The sequence below is a fragment of the Phyllopteryx taeniolatus genome, chromosome 12 (genome assembly GCF_024500385.1).
Source record: "Phyllopteryx taeniolatus isolate TA_2022b chromosome 12, UOR_Ptae_1.2, whole genome shotgun sequence".
NCBI lineage: Eukaryota > Metazoa > Chordata > Actinopteri > Syngnathiformes > Syngnathidae > Phyllopteryx > Phyllopteryx taeniolatus.
Genome location: NC_084513.1, coordinates 23,761,569 through 23,781,651, shown reverse-complemented (window position 1 = coordinate 23,781,651; position 20,083 = coordinate 23,761,569). Strand labels below are relative to the sequence as shown.

The window sequence follows — 20,083 nt, the reverse complement described above, 5'->3', positions numbered from 1 at the left end:
CACAAATTCCGCCTAGCAACAAGTGCCATAACCAGGAAAAACACAAAAAGAAAGAAGCAATTTTGGTGCTCTGATTATGTGGTGACATTGAGATTTAATTTCAGGTGTGAAAATAAATCAAATGATAATGATAAAGGTAAACATTCTATGCCTGGATTATAACTATTGTATGCTAAATATCTATCATCCATTTTCTATTTTACTGTTATATTACTTCCATAACTTATATACAGTACATTCATAATTATACAAAATGCGCAATTTATAATGAAATATATTATTTCCTAAATATGACATCAATGGAATTATTATATCCACATAATAATACGTTGATTATAGCAACAGTTAATAATTTTTATAGTAAAAACATCCAAGTTCTATGCTATCACAGAGGTTATTTGAAAATAATAACAAGAAATATGGATTAGTAAATTCTCTCACCATAATTGCATCATATCTAATTTATTAATATAAAATGGGGGTAAAAAAATGCAACCTTTTGTATTTTCAAACAAAAAAACTGAATATTCAGTAAATGTATTCTAATTTCTAATGTTATGTTTCTTTTTTCATTGAATTATAAATGATGTGCGTTGTCCGTACTGTTTGTAACATTTTGAATGGAGCAGAAACTTGCTGGTATGTTGCCTGCAACATTGTTTATTTATTTCCTTTTGTATTTTTCCAGGCCTTTACCCGCCCAGAGCAAAGCTGGCCATCCAGAAATATCTCTCCCAGCTGGCTGACAACGAGCAAGTGGAGATATTCGAGCGAGTTCAGGTCAGGCTGACTTCCCGTCCGAGTCGGTTGATCGAGTTACTGTACCGTAACGTAACGTAATGGCCGCATCTTATCTCGGCTTGTCTGTCACTGGATCGAATGTGCAGCGACTGAAGCCCGCTTCCGACCAAGAGGAGAACGAGCTGGTCGTTCTGCATCTCAGGCAGCTGTGTGAAAGCAAGCAAAAGACCCACCGCCACATCGGAGAGCCCCCGCAGGTACCGCGCGGCCGCGCTTCCGGCTCGGGCTTTTTCAACAGACTCGGCGCGCTATGACGACTGCGTCATTTCACGCCCGGCGTGACCGAAATGATCGCAGTTAGCCGTACGATCCCGGTGGGAATGTGCAGGTTCAAATTCATGAGCAACACTTGCGCGAAGGTCAAAGCGGGGGGGAAAAAAAAAAATCAGCGTTCATTGTTAACACACAAATATTCGGGAAATAATGGAAAAATATTGGGTGCGAGATTTGAGGAAAAATGTATTGTGACAAACCTTTGAAAATATATAAAAGATTTGAAACAAGAAAATATATAAATCCAATTAAATATTAGAAAGGCAAGAATGGTAACAAATAAATAAATAATGAAATATTTGAAAGAATACATTTTTTTCCGAAACAAAAACAATGAAAATACTCAAATATGAGCAAAAATACAATACAAATTTAAATATTACAAGATTTACAAATATTAGAAATATTTAAAAAAAAGTTCAATATATTAGACTAAGAACACAAATATTAAAAAAAACGTGTTATCAAAATACTCATTGAAAAAAAAAAATACACAAAAGCATTGCAACAAAATGATTAGAAAATAATACAAAATAGACAAAATGTTACAAAAATATACGTGATGCAAATATTTGGACTATTTACACCAATATGAGGCAAAAGAAATATGAGACAAAAATGTGGACAACCTTTTGCATTTGTGTAAGATTTCCAACATCGCTTAAGGTTTTGTGTTTATTTGAAGTTTGATTGGCAGCGCATAGAATTGATGATGATTTCCCTCCCGTGCGTTGTCGGCAGAACGCCAACAACTCGGCGGGGGACGGCGCGGCCACGGGCGGCCGCTTCAAACTGGACATCCTGAAGAACAAGGCTCGCTCGTCCCTCACCAGCTCGCTGGAGAACATCCTGGCCAGGGTAGGAAGTCCTCTTGCCCGCCCGCCTCGTTGTGTCGCTGTGCTCCCCGTGCTCCCCGGGGATTTAGATTGACCCATATCTGGATGCAGAGTAATACCTCAGTCGCCGCATCCAGGCTGATCTGCGGTTGGAGGCCTCCGCCGCCATCTGTTATTTGGCTGCCGTCCACGGGCTATCAAGTTGAAAAGACAAAACTCATACAAACAACCACTGGCACTCAAATTCGCAACTTTGGACAAGTTAAGAGCGTTCAATGCGCCTAACATGCACGTTTTTAGAATGTGGGAGGAAGCCGGATTAGCCAGAGAAAGCCCACGCGAGCGTGAGAAGTACGCGCAAACGCCGCACGGGAGGGCCTGAGCCGACATCCGAAGCTGGGACCTCTCGACCGTGAGGCACACGTGCTAACAACGAGCTCACCGTTCCTCCGTGGCCTCATTAAATTCCATTTGTCGTCATTTTTCTTTGGCCCTCACAGGACTGAAAGAAATGGCTTTGGTCTGATATATTACGAGATAGAGCAGCTACAGTATATTCTGCTTATGTTATGGAATCTATGAGAGGGGGAAAAAAAATCAAGAAGGTATCTCATGGGTATGTTGTGATAGTTTACTTCCAAACATTTCTTATTTTTACATCTACCTTTGTTTACATTCCAGTCGGCCAATTGTTTTTCGCCATGACTATGTTAGTTAGCAAAAATGTGCAAAAAAACAAAACAAAACAAGTCATAACCATTTATATAAATTGCTGTCGGTCCAAATTCAGTGTTTGTCATCTGCAGGGGGCCAGCCGGATGCGAGGACGTCTGGGAAGCATGGGCAGCTTTGACAAAGTAAGTTTCTTTTCAGGGGGAACACAAAATTCCCCTCGGAAGGATTCTGGGAACTGTCACCCTCCCCCTCCTTTTTTAAAATCTCACTGACTGCGAAAAACTTGTGATAAGTGACGCCGACATCAAGGCGTCATGGTTTGCAGTCACGCGGGGACGGCGTAGCGCCGCGCGCTCACCTGCGAAAGAGGCCGCCAGGGAGCCGTTTGCGCTCCGGTGTCACCGCTGTGCAGAATGTTGAATGAGAGTACGACGCCGTCCCGCTGACGTCTTCACGGGCGCAGAGCTTGGAATGTTAAATACACACGAACGCGACATTGACTTCGCACGGTATATTTACTTTGCGTTCTCTTCTTGCATTAATCCAAGTTATCTCACCCAACAAACCTACTTAATTCTCATTCAAATAGGTTCATCCTGTAGAAGTAGGGTGTACTTAATGTTTGTTTATTATTATTTTTGTTTTTTTTACAAATTGTTTATTGTTTAAATATACAGTATATGTTCAAAATTCATTCAAGACAAATGAGCTTTTTGAAGTTTTAGTTTCCCTTTAATTACAGTGCCCATAAATCCTCCTGTAAATTGGCTTGTTCTAGAGTAGTAAGGAATATTCAGTGCTTTTCAATGTTTTCATAAAACATTTTAGTTCTTAAATTGAAAAAAAAAAAATACAAAAGTCACACATTTCTACTATTTAAAATGCATTTCTTTTTGTCCAAAATCTCATTAATTCTTTTAACAACAAGCTTGTCCTGGAGAAGTAATAACCAATGCTTTGAAAAATGTTTTTCCATAATATATTTTCAAATGAATTCAACATAAATGGAGCTTTTGAACAACTCGAAAATTACAATTACAGCACATTAATTGATGTTCTAAGTTAGGATAACAGGAAGATTTTAAACCCTTGTGCGAGTCTTAAATTTCATCAAATTAATTTGAATACAAACGAAGGTTTTTTCATTTGTTTGTCAATTCAAAACAGGAATGAGGAATTTCCCCAAATTCACATTTTTAGACTCAAATCAGAGTATAATCAAGAATATCAGTCAACCACTAAAACACTTTTCTGGTTTTGGAACGCAAGTAAATGAATGTAATTTGACATCTTACTCAAATAATCATGTGCTTTACTTTTTTTTTTTTTTTTTTTTGTAAAATGGTACATTTGAACAGCAGTGCCATGTTGTGATGGCATCAGGATGCCAAGCAGGAACTCCCATGTCGGGATTTCCACTTCTGCTGAGCGGAGCTTGTGTTGACTTCCTCTTGTTTTTATTGTTTAATTTTTTTTCATTTTTTTAAAGTTTCACCTCCTCCCGCTTAGAGGAAAGGGCAGTGCGCACGCTTGACCTTTAACCTGTCAGTCACGATAACGTTCACATTGCGCTGACGCGGAATGTTCGGTGGCGTTCGTACGAAGAGCGTGACGCCGCTTCCCTGAAAAGGTCCAGCGCTACAAGGTTGCGCCAATAAAGTCACGTGACGCCGCTCATTAGAATACAATGGCCGAGGGAGTTGCACCAGCAGATGTGAGGAAGTGGAGTCCACCAGTGGACACAAACGAGCGTCGCCGCGGTCGTTTGTCGACGAGGTGAGTGCCAAGTTTGACGTGGCAATATTAGCAAAGTTTGCTTTTAGACATTTTGCGGCATCTGCATTGACGTAAACGGTGGCTGCTGGAGTGCAGATCGGGGGGGGGGGGGGGGGGGGGGGATGCGATAAGCTCTTGAATTTTCATCAAGAACTGAGGTGGACTGGACAGAAACATACTGCGAGCAATAGTGTCTAGGGACTGAGATAGTTAAGAGTTGCGTGACCCGTTTTGTCTACTGACAGGAAACAGGATTTTTATTGGAGGGAGGTGTTTGTTTTTCTTAAGTGGATGACGCGGCGGTTTCTGGAGACTTGTGGAAATACAGCACTTACCTTTTCCTGGGAGAGGAGGGACGCCTCGAGTTAATTCATCGGTTCTTTGGTAGGTGCTGCTGTTTTGGTTTGCTGCGGAGTTTAAATGGGCTCAGCAGTTAACTCTGGGTTCTTTATGGCGTTCCAAATTTTTGTTCAAAATTCTAATTTTTGTCATTTTCCTGAATAGTTGAAACAAGTAACACTCAGAATAATTTTCAGAATATAATTCAACGGTTTTAGAACAAACCTCCCAATGATAACGGTATTTTTTTTTTAAAACTAGACTGTTCTGTGCTTTGGTAGTTGCTGCTGTTTTGGTTAGCCACAGGGTTCAGACGGGCTCAGCAGTTAACTTTTTGCCCGTGTGTGAGCAATGTGTTTATTTACTGTGGAAATTACAATTACCGTAGTTTTTCGCGTATAATGCGCACCCCCAAAGTTGATCTAAAAATTCTGGAAAACCCTTCTACCTATGTATAATGCATATTTACAATGCTTGATTTTGCTTCTCCCCAGATAATCAAAACATAAAGTATTATCTGTATTTTGTTAGTTTTTTCAAAGAATTATTCCGAAGTTAAGCACTTAATTTGAACACGTACTACTTTCTTTTTATTGACTTGCTCTTATTTTGAAATTCATAGCCCTACTTTTATTTAGTGAATGAGAAAACACACAGTTGTGCTCATATGTTTGATTACCCAGGCAGAATTTGGAAGTCGTGCACAATTCTTTTCAGAAAACCTGAAGCACCAGGCGAAACACATTTAATTTTATTTTAATGGGATTCAAATTAAACGGTCAAGCATTTCAAAAAAGCATTATCATTAAACAAAACATAACCATAAAGAAATTAATGATGCTTGTTGTATCGTCATCAGTCATGTTAAAAAAAAAATAAAAAATATTTCTCAAATTCTGCCTGGTTATGTAAATGTATGAGCACAACTGTATAGATATGTAATCATACGTACCCCTGTCATTTAGGAATGACATAACCTCTCGGTCGCCGTGGCATATTGGAATGAACATGTACAGCTTTTTCATGACCTCTAGATGGCGGCATACATTTATAAAATGTGAAAGTTTTTTTCTGCTATACCCATGTATAATGTGCACTATTGACTTGACAATTTTTTTTGGGGGGGGGGAGTGCATTATACAGGAGTAATTACGGTACTACCTGATGAGAAAAGGGAGACCGCTCTTTGAGGGAGTTGTTTTATGTTTTATGAATGACAGACCTGCTGACTAATTGGCACCACTCTTTGAGGAAATACGTTATTAAACGGGAAACTTGATGCTCTTGCATGAGCGTTAACCTCCGTGGCATCTTCCCCAGCAGGATGAAGAATCCTCGGGCGTCTCGCCGCCGGCTTCCCCGCCTCCATACCCGGACGACGACCCGGAAGCGGGCCAGCAGTTCCGCAGGCGCGCTCACACCTTCAGCCACCCGCCGGTGAAAAAGCGCATCTCCTTCGAGGGCCAGACGGGCAACCTGGCCAAGCAGGCGCCGCTGCGCCGGCAGCACTCGGCCACCTCGGAAGCGCTGCAAAGCAGGTAGCGTGACCAGAACGCCGCCGCCTGTTATCCGCAGCCGTAACCACGCAAACCGGAATGTCGTAGGAAATCCGGCGAAAAGTTAGTTGAGTCCGTTTAACACGTTACACTCTTTAGCCACAAACATGAAACGGGTAGAAGTCGGGAATAGCCGTTGCTGTTAAATGGACGGCGGACCATTCGCGGTTGGTTGGTCTCGGTCCCAATCCCCCGCGAATTTCCGCGAATGACCGATGCGCCGCTAAAAGTTATTTTGATTTCCTATATTACTAGTTTACTGAAAATGCTGCTCGGTAGGCCGAGGTTGCGTAGGGCGGCTAGCGCTTTGGTGTTTGCTGGATCCGCGCAGTCGCAACACCATCTGGCGCTCGGATGTTTCGCTGAGCTGTTGTGTTGTTACAGATTCCGTTTGTCGCGCTTTTCTTGCTTAGCCGCAGTTTGGCGAACGTATCGTATGTTTTGAAGGGCTTTTTAATTTCATTAAATGTATGTCTAAAGACACACGCCACTTTTCAAGGAAAACATAGTTTCATAAATAAATTAATTTAAAAAAACGCTTCCTCAAATAAGTAGTTGTACATATATGTTTGAACAAAATTCTACAAATCATTTGTAATTGAATTTGAATCATTTAATTTCATTAAAACATTTAATACGAAGCCAGTCTAATAAGATTTCTACTAATGATGGAGCATACGTTTTTACAGAATTCTTCAACTAATTTAAAATCGAAAACAATGAAGTTAAAAGCAAAAAAACAATTGTGTGCATAAGCTAACTCTACAGAAGGAAGGTTTTGATTCTTGTATAGTTTTTATACAGCATGCAGCGCAGCGCAGCGTAGTAGTTTAAATGGAATGAAGCCGAATTTGTTGAGGGAAATATGAAATACGCGCGCGATGTCCTGCGTTTGCAGCTCTTTGAAGGCCGGCATCCCTTTCCCCGGAGACAATGGCATCCCGCGCTTCCCTTCCCAAATTGTCTACCGTGTTTGTCTTCCATGTGCGGGGGGGGCTCGCGCAGTCCCGCGCCCGTGTCGAGAACGCGCAGCTTATCGGAGAGCCGGTCCTTCAGCCTCCCCTCCTCCTCGTCCTCCTTCTCCGCTCCCACTTTCCTGAAGAGCATTTACCAGGGCTCGCTGGGCTCCCTGAGCTCGCTGACGGACAGTGGGAGCATCAAGAGGTGACGGGATGATGCGTTTTATTCTTTTATTGGTTTGTTTTCATGCTGGGATGACAGGAAATGTGTAGGTGTTGGCTGCCCAAACATTTTAACACCCACCCCCCACCCCCGACCCCGTCTTTTCCCGCCTCTCCGCAGTGAGAACATGTGCCGCTCCCGTTTCTTGCCAAACGTCCCTGTGGCCGCGCACCCTCTTCCTGTTTGGTTCCGACGCATGTGGATGTGGAGCTCTTCTCTGCATGGCCAAACTAAACGCGCAACCCGATGGCGTAATTGCGTCACTTTTGCAATTCGAGTGTGAAGGGCGCGCAACTGAAGCGCGGTCGTCTGCTTTGGCGGAAAAGAAAGCTTCATGTTTACATTATTAATAACGTTTCCACGCACACTGTGGAGCAGCCATCTTATTTCATTGAATCATTTAGGATTTATTATTTCCCCTCTTAGTTTACATTGCAAATACCTTCAGAAACTATCAAGGAGTATTAAGGCCACACTGAAAAGTCAGAATTATAGAATATAGTCAAAATGTGGCAAGGAAATGGAGGTTTATTGCAAAAAAAAAAAAAAAAAAAGTTATTTTACTCCTAAAATATGACTTTATTCTCCAATTGGAACATTATGACTTTAATTGTGTAACATTTGGAGTTTTTAAATGTAGTAGTCCTTCTTACATCTAAAAAAAAAAAAAACTTTTTCTCGCTGTGTAATTGCAACTTTTTTTTGTAATATTATAACATTGTTGTTGTAAGATTTTTCTAACAAATTCATCTGAAAATATTGCAACTTTTCACACGTCTATGGTTGTAACGTTTCATAAAACATCACGCTACTACTTAATTCTTGTTATATTCTTGTGCACTTCTCTGCACGAGTGAATTTCAACTAGTGACGACGCGCGCTCGTCGTCCTCTGCTCCTGAAATAAATGATCGTCTGCCTCGATGAACGCTTTCTCCCCGCAACGCCGTCTTCTGTCTGCAAGCCGTGGCTGTTTGTTTCATTAACATCTCTGATGGCAGCCACATGTTTTTGCTATGTCCATCTCTCAGCATCTTTGTATTAACTCCTGCTGCACTTTAGAGAAGGTTTCATCTGTTGTGTGCGTGCGTCAATTTGCCAATGCCCGTGTAACGTGACACTGATGGTGCGTGTGTGTGCGTGCGCGCGTGTGTGTGTGTGTGTGGGCGCGGCAGCGGCAGCAATGGCGACGGCAGGAAGAGGACACTGTCAGGCTGCAGCAGCGACTCGCTGAGCGTGCCGCCGCCGAGCCCGCGCAGGGTCTCGTGGAGACAGAAGATCTTCCTGAGGGTGGCGTCGCCCATGGGCAAGACTTCCATGCACCACTCAGGTCTCGCCAGTCGCTCTGACGCGCTTCGAAAATGCCACATACAGTAAAAAGCACAGTTTGTAGACTGCAACTATTAATTAGCATTTTTTTTATTTATTTTTTTTACTGCTGGCGTCATTGAGAATTACGAGGAAAATGTTGCTGCTGAAATTTCACCCAAAAAGTGATCAAGTTGGAATTTAGCAAGGATAAACTTGATGGCGCGATATCCAAAATAGCGAGGGTCGTCGGGGGTGGGCGGGACGAAAGCTTCACCGTTCCGAAACGGTCCGATAATTACGAGCCCGGCAAATTGACGTGACATTTGATGACATTTTCAATCGGCGGCTCATTGCCGCCACCGACTGGCGCTGTCCAAAATTCTTTCGGGTTCTTCCTTTGATATCGGTCACTAGAACGCAGTTGGCTTCCATTTTGAATGTTTGTTCTTTCCGTTGATGCTTGCAGAGCAGTCAGACGCCAGGGAGCTGTTGCCGCTCTCCCCCGGCGGCCCGGACTCCGGCGCCGACCCTCCGAGTCGAGGAGGCGGCCGGCCCGAGAGGACGGCGGCCGACTACCGGGCGCTGTGGAAAACGGCCGTCCGCCAGCAGATATTGCTGCTGCGGATGGAGAAGGAGAACCAGAGGCTGGAGGGTGAGTAGTACGGAGCCCGCGGCCCCCCTCGGCGGCTCTCCGTATCGTTTGATCCGAAGCGCCTTTACAAACACCGACGATCGGCTTTATTGCTCGTGTGACCGTTCTCCGTTATCGCACTGCGCCCATTGTTGGACATCCGATGGATATAAAAAGTCCACACACCCCTGTTCAAATGCCAGGTTTTTGTGATGTGTATATAAAAAAAAAAAAAAAAAAAAGAGAGAGCCTACTAGAACAGCGGAACTTTATTTGGGGTAAATCGGAGGCACTTGAAATGGTGGCAGGTGAGTGCTGACTTCCATTTAACATGAGTTTGAATCCGATTGGTTAATTCTGAACACAGCCGCAGCGCTAGTTCCAACAGCAAAGAGAAGAATGGAGCAAAAGGATTGTAATATTGTTATTGTTTTATGTTTTTTTTTTTGGTTTGAGACTGTGGGGCTTGAGGAAAAAAAACACCATACCATAAGAGGGTGTGCACACTTGTGCAACCACAATATCTCGGGTGTTTCAGTTTGCTTCTCATCTGGAAAATGTTTCTTTTGTTCCAATTGAGCTGTACAGGTTATAGGTCACATTAATGGTGGGGAAAAAAGTTTGAAAAAAAAAAATGTTTTTGCATCACAAAAAAAAACAACAACCTGGCATTTGAATTGGGGTGTGTAGACATTTTATAGCCAGTGTGTGCGCATCTGCTGTGCGTGGAGTGGAACTTTCGCCTCAGCCATCATCACAAATGTGATGTCACCACTGTTTATGTGAATCATAATCATCTCGCTGTTGACATTTATTGTGTGTTTGTGTGTATGCGTGCGTGTAGCATGTTCACACACGTTTGACACTGAGCTTTTTTTTCTTTTTTTTTTTTTTCTTCTTCAATAATCCTGGTAAGCAAGCAAAAGAATAACAGATGATGGCTATAAATAGTTTACAATGACTACTACCATAACATAAAGTGCTGTATATCATTGAAATGAAAGATTGACAAGCGCCTTCCATTTCACATTTTCCTTCGATGGAGCGTATACGCTTGCACCGCATTTGTAAAACACGTCTTCTTTTGTGTTTTGTTGTTTTTTTTGACACCAATGCTGTGAATATCGTTTCAATAGAAGGTAAGCAACACCAGCAGAGTTCTCGGGGATAAAGCCGTTCTTTTGTTTTTTGTTGTTGTTGTTTTTTTGTTTTTTTTGCATGGCTTTGGGTTCATTATTGTTCACTTGAGCTAATCGGTCGTCTTGTGGTGTTGCTGTCAGGTGTTCGTTTGTGTTCCTTTTGGCGATCTGCAGGCCTCGCTTCGTAACAGACGACGGTGTTCACCGTATGTTTTGGTCGTTGCTTCCAGTGGCAGGGAGGGCGGCCATCTTTACACAGCGGAACCTCCACGGCTCACGGACTTGGATTTGAAATTAAGATAAAAAAATGAAGAAATCTGTTGCATACTGACAAATTTTAAACAACAACATTTTGACTTTTTTTTTTTTTTCCTTTTTCACATTCTTTGTCATTTGGGAATTGGTGACAAAATAGTGTTTTATTAATGGAGTTGTAATATTACAACTTTAGAAGAAAATATTGAGAGAAAAAGAGAGTTATTCTAAAAATTGCTAAAAATAGTTGTGAGAGCATTAGAAAAAATTATTTGATCAGAAGAAAGTCAGAATGTTACAAGAAAAAGAAATATGAAAAATTAGACACAATTTTGCATTAAAATGACTATTACGATAAACGTCACAATATAATGAGAAATTGTTGTAATTTTAGAATAAGGTTTTAATTTCATGGAAATAAAATGAGAATTTTAGGAGAAAATGATTTCATGTTGCAGAAATAAATGTCAAATTGTTATTTTATGCATCTAAAGTTGTAATGTGATGGGGAAAAAAATGCATTAAGTATTTGAAGAAAAAGATGTAATTCTCCAAGAAAATATTCTGACAAAAAGTTGTCGTTTCCAGAAAAATGGAGGTGAAGTGGTGACGTCAGAGGTTCCACTGTATGCGGCTTTGAGGCATTTGCTTGTTTGACTGTGCGCTTCTATTTTCTGGTGTGCAGAAATATGGCGTCAAGCGTATTCAACGCAAAGCCACGCGAGCAGCGAGGACGACTTAACGGACAATGTTTCTTTCCGCCCAGCGAGTCGCGACGAGCTGCACATCCGCAAGATGAAGCTGAGCTACCAGGAAGTGGGCCCCGACTCCCAAGAGGCGCAGGCGTTGTGGGAGAAAAAACTGACGGCACCGGGCAGAACCACGGTGCGGCAGGACCGGGACCATCTGTACCGAGCGCTCTGCCAAGGTGAGGCGTCGCTTTTTGGTCGCTGTCAAAAAGGGGCATCGCTTGGCATCGCTTGACCTTCCGACATCACGCCGGAGTTTGTTAGTTGGAATTATTACAGCGTGTCCGCATTATGATTAAAACCGGGCACACCCATTGCTCACACCTTTTAAAAAAAAATAAATAAATAAATAAATCGTTTTGAGCGAAAATCTTAATTTAGCCACCGTTTTATACTTGAAATATTGTGCGCAGGTGTTCCCAAAAGTCGTCGCGGGGAGGTGTGGCTGCTGCTGTGCCATCAGCACCGCTTGTGTCGCCGACATCCTCCGCGCCAGCCGCCCGCCGACACGCCCTACAGGGATCTGTTGAAGCAGCTCACCGCGCAGCAGCACGCCATTCTGGTGGATTTGGGTGCGCGGCGGGCATCGCGGGCGCTCATCGCCGAGGAGAGTTTACGAGTCTAATGCGGCGTCGCGCGTCTCGTCTCAGGTCGGACCTTCCCCAACTTGGAGTACTTCTCGGCCCAGCTGGGCGCTGGGCAGCTTTCCCTTTACAACCTGCTCAAAGCCTACTCGCTGCTGGACACTGAGGTACGCTAACTCCCTGAGGGGGTCATTCAAAGAAAGAAAGAAAAAAAAAAAACAATTCTTATAGTGCAATTATTTTTTTTTTCTCATGCAACTCCAACGCAAATGTTTCATCATAAAATGGAAATACACTTTTAGCTGGTCTTGAACAACGGATTGCTCAGATGAATTTTTGAAATAATAAAAAAATTCATATAAATGCTTTGAGGCGGCATATTAAAAAATTCAATTTGAAAGGTTAGATGAAGCAATACAGTATAGATCAACAGGAGTATTTACAATAAAGCATATTTTTGACAAATGAATGTCTTGAGTAAAATATTAAAATAAAATCAATATTTAAAAAAAATAAACATTTTAAAAGAAAACGTTTTTTTATAAAAAAATATACTAAATAGAAAAAAAACATTTCAGTAACAAAGTTTGTTTACAATACACTGGACCTGCGCTATTTGTGGGGATGACGAGGGACCGGGCCGGACCCCCCCCCCAAAAAAAAAGAAAAAGAAAAAAAAAATTGGCAAAAAAAAGATGTGACTGCGAGTGCCAAACTGCGATTACATACAATAAAATACAATGCATTTTAAAATGAAAAAATATCACAAATTGTACATACTTTCAGTCGAATTGCTTATATAAAACAATACAGGGGAAAAATGTCTATTAAATGTTAGGCAGAATTCATTCAACCTTTTTATAAAAAAAAATGTCATTCATGCCACGGACGTGATGAATACGGACAATTTAGGCACCTTAGCGTAGCGGTGGTAATGTACGAGCGAGTGAATGTTGCTTGATGGTGTTTTTTTTTTTTTTTTTTGCGCGTGCAGGTGGGCTACTGCCAGGGCGTCAGCTTCGTAGCCGGCGTGCTGCTGCTGCACATGAGCGAGGAGCAGGCCTTCGACACGCTCAAGTTCCTCATGTACGACCTCGGCATCCGGCGCCAGTACAAGCCCGACATGGTCTCGCTGCAGGTCGCCGCCACGCTCAACTTCTTTCTTTTATTTACGGCTCACCCGCGGGTTGATTTGCGAGCTTGTAACCATGGAAACCCGCTGTGTGTCATCACTTGAAGGGAAAGGAAATGCGCTTGACCCATTGCACCTTATGTGTTTTGAAAAGAAAATGTTTTGTGACGGAGTCAGTGTGTTCAACCAAAGCTTAGTTATGCACAAACAACAGACTACAGCACAACAACAATACACAAAAACGATCACGAGATATTTTTCTGGTGTCACAAAAGAACCCAGAGGACAGAAAAATACAAAACAAACATATTAATAGTATGAGTAGTTGTAGTAGTAATATCCAATCAATCCAAACACTATGAACTTTATTTGCAAAAAAAACGGAATCGTTGGAAAGTTCGTTGTCGAAAAAGTAAAGCTGTCATTCGCGTTTGTGACAGTTGTAGTACGCAGTACTTGTGCGCCTGTCTCGGCGTGCCCCGCGAGGCCGCAAACGTTCGCTCACCTTTCGAAGCGCGACCGCACCTTCGCGCTGGCTCGTTTCAACGTCAGCTGACATCTGCGGGGGCTGGGAAAACATCAGCAGGCGCGCTAATGTTTAACGCCGCCGCGACTCCCTGTCACACGGCCGCGAGGACACGAGTCACCTGTGCGTGTACGAGGGTAAAGGGCGCTTTTTAAAAATGTTTTAAATGCATACTTTCTGGTGTGTTTTTACCGCCGAGGTGACTTATTCTCATGGCGTGCGGTGAGAGCGAGCGCGGCGCATGCCTCGGCAAGCCCCGCTTGCTTGGGATCGTTCAGCAGCTACAATAGCGCGCATTGTTCCCTTTAATCTGCCCTTTCCAAATCCAAATATTGTGTATTTTCCTGCGTTGCGGCATGTTTTTGTGATGTGTGCGCAGATCCAGATGTACCAGCTCTCCAGACTTCTGCACGACTACCACCGCGACTTGTACGATCACCTGGAGGAGTACGAAATCTGCCCGAGTCTGTACGCCGCGCCGTGGTTCCTCACGCTCTTCGCCTCGCAGTTCCCGCTGGGCTTCGTGTCGCGCATCTTCGGTACCTCTTTTTAATCCCTGATTTAATAGCCGCTTCGCTGTGCTGTTGATGTTTTATGTCGTGCAGGGGTAGGACGGCGTGAATTACAAATACAGCGTTGGCCTGCTTGTTTAGAAATGTTTGTCATTGCGTATAGCTGCCACAAGATGGCACAAAAGTACTTCTTTTGTGTCCGACAAGGCTGTGGCCCGACTAAATTGAGCTCCTCCACTGACTTCAACGCATTTCTTCAACAACATCTCAGTACAAGTACTACGTAAGTTAATAAAAGGAGGGAAACTATTTAGTGTGCAAATAAGTTAACAAAATTGTATTTTATCATATTGTACTCAACCACGTTTCAGAGTCTATCCATTTTTATTTGTACTATTTTATTTTATACATCACTTAGATCCAGCAGGCGAATCAGTACTTCTGCTTTCACCGGACTTTTTTTTTTTTTTTTTGCAAAAGGTTGTGTACTTGTACGCAAGCACAGCGTGTGAGTACTTGTGACGCCTCTGATGTTGTGTTGTTGTTGTTGTTGTTGTTTTTGTCGTTGTCAGACTTTCTGTTTGTCCAGGGCACGGAGGTCATCTTCAAAGTGGCCCTGTGCCTGCTGAGCAGCCACCAGGGGGCGATAGTGGAGTGCGACAGCTTCGAGAGCATCGTGGACTACCTGAAGTCGACGCTTCCCAGCCTCACTCAGGCGCAGATGGAGCAGAGCATCGCCAAGGTGAGGAGCTCATCTGATTGGTCCTCAAAAACTGGATCCAACGTGCATTCTGAAACCTTTTCCCCATTGGAAATGATGCAAATCCTATTAGTCTATTACAGCCTCCAAGTGTCACCATCGTCAAAACATTTATTAACTGTACGGGGATTTTTTTCAAGTCACATTTTAGTACTCTTAATCTTTATACAAGTGTGAAAAGAAGTTAAGCACCTTAGGAGATGATGACAACATGGAATTCATCTGTTCCGCTGCCAAACTGTCATCATTATAAAACTTTATGAATTGTACAGGAATCTTAAGTAACATTGTCACCACGGTTGGGAGGCTTACTTTTTCTTTTTTTTTTTTTAAATGTAATATTTAAAAAATATTAAAAAACCTGTTTAAAAAAAAAAATAATTAAAAATTAGGCTGTAATGTAATCCAAGTACTGTACCGTAATTCTAAAGTAATGTAACTTGATTGTTTTCAATTACTTTTGAATACCAAAGATGTTAATGAAGCCAAAATACATTAAATATCAATAAAATGTGTATGTATATATATATATTAGTCTGGTCTTTTCTGTTTTATAGATGTTTAATGCGTAGGTTTTTAGCATGCAGTAGGAAGCCAGAGCACTGACGTGCTAAACAAAACATATTTGTACTGTAACTAATTACATAACGCCGTTAAATGTATTCCGTTACTCCCCAAGCCTGGTTGTGATATTCTTAAATATAGCAAAAAGGTTTAACAACTGTTAAACGACTTTGACAATTTCACAAAAGGTTTTTTTCCACTTTGGCTCGACTTGACTGGATAGAAATAACGAGTACCAGTGTTAAACCGATCCCGTTATAAAAACCTTTATTAAGTGTACAGGCAAAGTTTGAAGCAACTTTCACTTTCTTAACTGCCATACAAGTGGAAGCAGAAGTGAATTGGTGTTAAGTTTAAAAGCAATAAAACGATCTCGCCTTTAATGATGACAGCGTACACTGTAAAAGACAAAAACCAAACCCAACCCTTTTGACATGATAAACCTTTTTTTTTTCTTCCCCCCGGTGGACGGCCAGGTGACGGAGATGGACATCTCCAAGCAGCTGCACGCGTACGAGGTGGAGTACCACGTGCTGCGGGACGAGGCGGCGGAGGGCGGCGCCGCGCCCGACGACTCGGAGCGCCTCGACAAGCTGGAGAAGACCAACGCGCAGCTCAAGAAGCAGAACATGGAGCTGCTGGAGAAACTTCAGGTGAACGAACACAACTCTTGAGTTTGTGGCTATGGACGGTAAGGTGTAATGCGTCACTTTCCCTGTAGGTGGCAGTGTAACAAAACATAACAAAAGAGTGGCACCAGTTAAAAAAACAAGGCTGAATGTTCCGAGCAAGAAGTGGTCTTCATGCAAATGTTTTTGGTTAAACCATTTCATTTGAATAATATACTTTGAGGGCAGCATGGTGTGTAGCGGTTTGCATGTGTGCTTCACAGTCACAAGGTAGCGCGTTCAAATCCCCCCCAAAATGTCAGTTTTCAACTAATTGTCAATGATTTTTGCACAAAATCCTGCAAAATGTTAAAGGAAATTTATCCAATGGAAGGAAGCAATATTGAATGCAATCTACAGCGCTACAGAAAATAGTATGCAAATATTTACATGCACAGGCACGTGCACAGACATTTTTGGGGTCAGCTGCGCAAGCCAAAAAAAGGACATCCTTTGCCACAATTGTTCATGCAATGAAGAAAAAAAAAAAAACAGTAGGATGTATATAATGTATTTATCTCTGTTAACACAATAATATAACAATTAACAAAGGAGGTGAAGAGGGGCTAAAGTGGATATAAAAAGTCAACACACCCCTGTTGAAATGATGTATTTAGGTATGTGGAAGGAGAAGGAGGGCTGCTGCAAAAAAAGGCCCTTTTTAGGTTCAGGGCAAACACGCAGGTGCTTGAACACCACCTAGTGGCTACGTGTGCACGTGCCTGATTCTACTGTGATGTTTTAACCAGGCGGCGCGGCAGAAGATCCAAACCCTAGAAAGCAACGTGGAGAACTTCCTGTCCCGCGAGAGCAAAATGAAGCACGTGATCCGCACGCTGGAGCAGGAGAAGGCGGCTCAGCGGAAGACGGTCGAGCGCATGCGCGCGTGCCTCCCGCCCGACGCGCTCGGCGACGTGGAGATGACCCACGTCAAGGCGGCGGCGGACGCCAAAGCCAAGAAGCCTTGATGGCCAGCGGACGCGTGCAGGGCCTCGCCGTACGATGTTTGTAGCAGGCCGTTTCTGGCACACGCTGCGCTGCTGTGCTCCGTTGGGCTGAAGTGTTGGGACGACAGCACAGTGACGCTCTCAATTCATTTCCCGCAGGAAATCACGCATATTGAAATAATCCAGGCTCTGACTTAACCTTTATTCACTGCACAAGGACTGTTTTAAGTCACATTTTTAGAATTCTCCATTGTCGCACAAAGTGGTCAAATAATAGAGCATAAAAGCTGCCGAAAAAGAGCCACCGTTAATACTTTGATGCTCGCTGAACTGAATTTGCGATATACTGACGCGTTGGCCTGGCAAGTGGTTACAGCGATAAACATTTTTACTGAAGAGTTCTGTCGAAAAAAGCCAACCTTTTGACTTTTTTTGGGGGGTGGGGGGGGGGGGGCGGCGCCAAGGAGGAAACATATATCACATATTCACACTGAACTGAGCTCTCCTGTGGGATGACGTCACTTTTCCATGACGTCCTCCACAAAAATGAAGCAATGTCATGTGGAGCTCAGGGTTCGAACGGCAACATTTTGTGTCGTGATTTGAATTTAGAGGTTCCGCTGTTAACTATTTGTACCTTTTCCACTTCCAGAAAAGGGTACAGGTAGGTTCCGGGGTACAAAGAAGAAGAAAAAAAAAAAGGAGGATTAGTTGCCCCATTGACAAGCCATTGTACATGTGCACGTCCAATAATGTTCCTGTAGTGCATGCGGCGTCGGCTGTCGTGTAAAATCAAGACGCACAGCATCCATTCATCTCTTTTCGAGTGGATTATTATTGTAATATTTTTTTTAGTAACACTTTCATTTCTTCTGAATGGCTTTGCTTTCTATTCACTGGAAGCTTTTGTTGTTGTTGAATGTATTTTTCATCCAAAGAGTTTTTTTTTTATCCCCCCCTCCCCCCATTTACAGAAAAGCAACTTGAACTTTTCAGAGCATCTGCTCCTCTTCCTCCTCCTCCTCTTGAGAAGGAAGTGTCGCTTTCAAAAGCTCAGACAGGATGTGAGGTCGTCTGCCTCGTCGGTTTCCTGTGTGACTGACCGCAGAATCGCCTCCACGGCGCAGCGAAACAAAATCAAACAAAACTTTTTGAGGTGGCGCATTTGAAGCCGAATGGACTCTTTTGCGGCTTTGGTCAAAACCGAATCTCTCGTTCTGCCCTTTTCAGGGATGAGCATGAAAACGCTTAATTGTTGTTACAAACTTGGGTCAATTTGTTGAAAGTCCAAATTGCGTGCAGTACTTGTCTGCGACCAGCAGGGGCGCTCTCAAGCAGTTTGCCGTTTAAAGAAGAGATTATGACTTTGAGAAAAAAAACTTTTTCTTGTAACAGACTTATATGGAATGATTAAGCCTTTTTCACATGAAAGTTACAACTTTATTGTCTTTTTCTACAATATTTTTCCAGTATTTTCTTTTCCTAAAAAAAAAAAAATTACTTTTTTTCTCATAACATTAGGACTTTTTCATGAGTTTAACTTCTTTCTTGTCCAACGTTTCCCCCCATAAAGGACATTCTCGTTATGCCTTTAAAACAAAGAAAAAAAAGAAAAAGTGCACTGCTGAGCAAACGGGGGCTCTTCTGATTCAGTATCCACAAACAAAAACAGTTCAGATATTTTTTGCATTAAAAAAAAATGCATTATGACTTCGGGAGGAAATAATTTTTTTTTCTTTAAAAAAAAAAAAAAAAAAAAAACATTTCTCAGAAGTGCATTTTTTTCCTTGAATTTGTTGTCTTAACAGTAAGACTTAAAAAAAAAAGAGAAACTGAACTGACAGCAACCAGCAGAGGCGCTGTTGAGTCAGTCTTGAAGAAGCACCGACGTCAGCTGTGGCTTACATCCAATGTCGATTATTGTAGTTGATCTGACATTCAGTGAGAGCGAGAGAGAGTTTCTCACCCCTTTTTTATAAAAATATTTCAAAAGTCACAATGGATGACTTGATGATGGCTCGTTTTGCCCGTAGACGTTTTTGTTTTGCCGCAGGTGTATTGACGCCACGTTGTTGCAGTGTGCAGATGTAAAACCACAAGAGGAAGAACTTAAGTTTCCATTTCACACAAGATTTGTTGCTGCGTTAGTACTTTTGAAGCGCTCTTCCCTGGCTGCCTGACTTTGGTTTCAAGCGTTTCTCAGTCCTGACTAGAACGAAACATCGCCAAAATGACAGCACATTTGATTCGGGCTGCCAGCCTCCCCGTCCTTCTACAGATTTGTTTCTTTGTATTCTCAATGTCAAGTGCTCCAAATGTTCCGTTTAGTGTTTTGGGGGAATTTTTGTGGGTGTTTGCGTGGATTCTATAGCACTTGGCGTTCTTTTGCTACAAGCTACAGCGTGCCACGTTCCGGTGCGACACGTTTATCTCCACTTGGTGCTACGTGTGCCTCACAGCAATTGTCAATGAAAACCGACGTGTTTGGTTTGTTTTTGGAAAATAAAACATTTTTGTATGTTCTGTGGGATTCTAACTTCAAAGCCAAAATAGTTGAACCTTTATAGCCAGAAGTATTTTACAAACAATTACTAAGAAACTATTTTACTCCCCAAATTAGCAAAAAATATAGAAAAAGAAAATTGGAGGTTGGATTGTTGACAATCATTAACTACAGTAAACGTCCAATGTGATTTATACTTTTCTCCCAAAAATTTTCTTCTGATATTTCAACCTCGTTTTTATAATTTTAGTTTTTCGGAGAATTATGCGACTTTTTCTCTGCTTGGAATTTCAACGTTTTTCTGGCAACTTTTTTTTTTCTTTGAAATATAATGACTACTTCCTTTCAAAGTAACTTTTTCCATT

At 42.3% G+C, this 20,083-nt stretch overlaps 1 protein-coding gene across 11 annotated transcripts in view; it reads left to right on the top strand.

Moving 5' to 3' along the window:
- tbc1d4 (TBC1 domain family, member 4) overlaps positions 1-19,738 on the top strand; it is a 30,156-nt gene extending 10,418 nt beyond the window's left edge. The window contains exons 8-23 of one of the 11 annotated variants that reach the window (XM_061791628.1): positions 689-780; positions 888-998; positions 1,816-1,932; positions 2,717-2,767; positions 6,024-6,238; positions 7,262-7,420; positions 8,613-8,767; positions 9,215-9,400; positions 11,459-11,701; positions 11,936-12,094; positions 12,173-12,273; positions 13,101-13,244; positions 14,144-14,303; positions 14,849-15,018; positions 16,077-16,253; positions 17,018-19,738. In XM_061791628.1, the coding sequence (XP_061647612.1) occupies positions 689-780; positions 888-998; positions 1,816-1,932; positions 2,717-2,767; positions 6,024-6,238; positions 7,262-7,420; positions 8,613-8,767; positions 9,215-9,400; positions 11,459-11,701; positions 11,936-12,094; positions 12,173-12,273; positions 13,101-13,244; positions 14,144-14,303; positions 14,849-15,018; positions 16,077-16,253; positions 17,018-17,236 (2,459 nt within the window). In that variant the 3' untranslated portion in view covers positions 17,237-19,738. Of the gene's footprint in view, positions 1-688; positions 781-887; positions 999-1,815; positions 1,933-2,716; positions 2,768-4,263; positions 4,362-6,020; positions 6,239-7,261; positions 7,421-8,612; positions 8,768-9,214; positions 9,401-11,458; positions 11,702-11,935; positions 12,095-12,172; positions 12,274-13,100; positions 13,245-13,270; positions 13,902-14,143; positions 14,304-14,848; positions 15,019-16,076; positions 16,254-17,017 lie in introns of those variants that run through there. The other 10 variants (XM_061791629.1, XM_061791627.1, XM_061791632.1 and 7 more) reach the window with 10 other exon arrangements.
- The last annotated feature ends 345 nt before the right edge of the window (positions 19,739-20,083 follow it).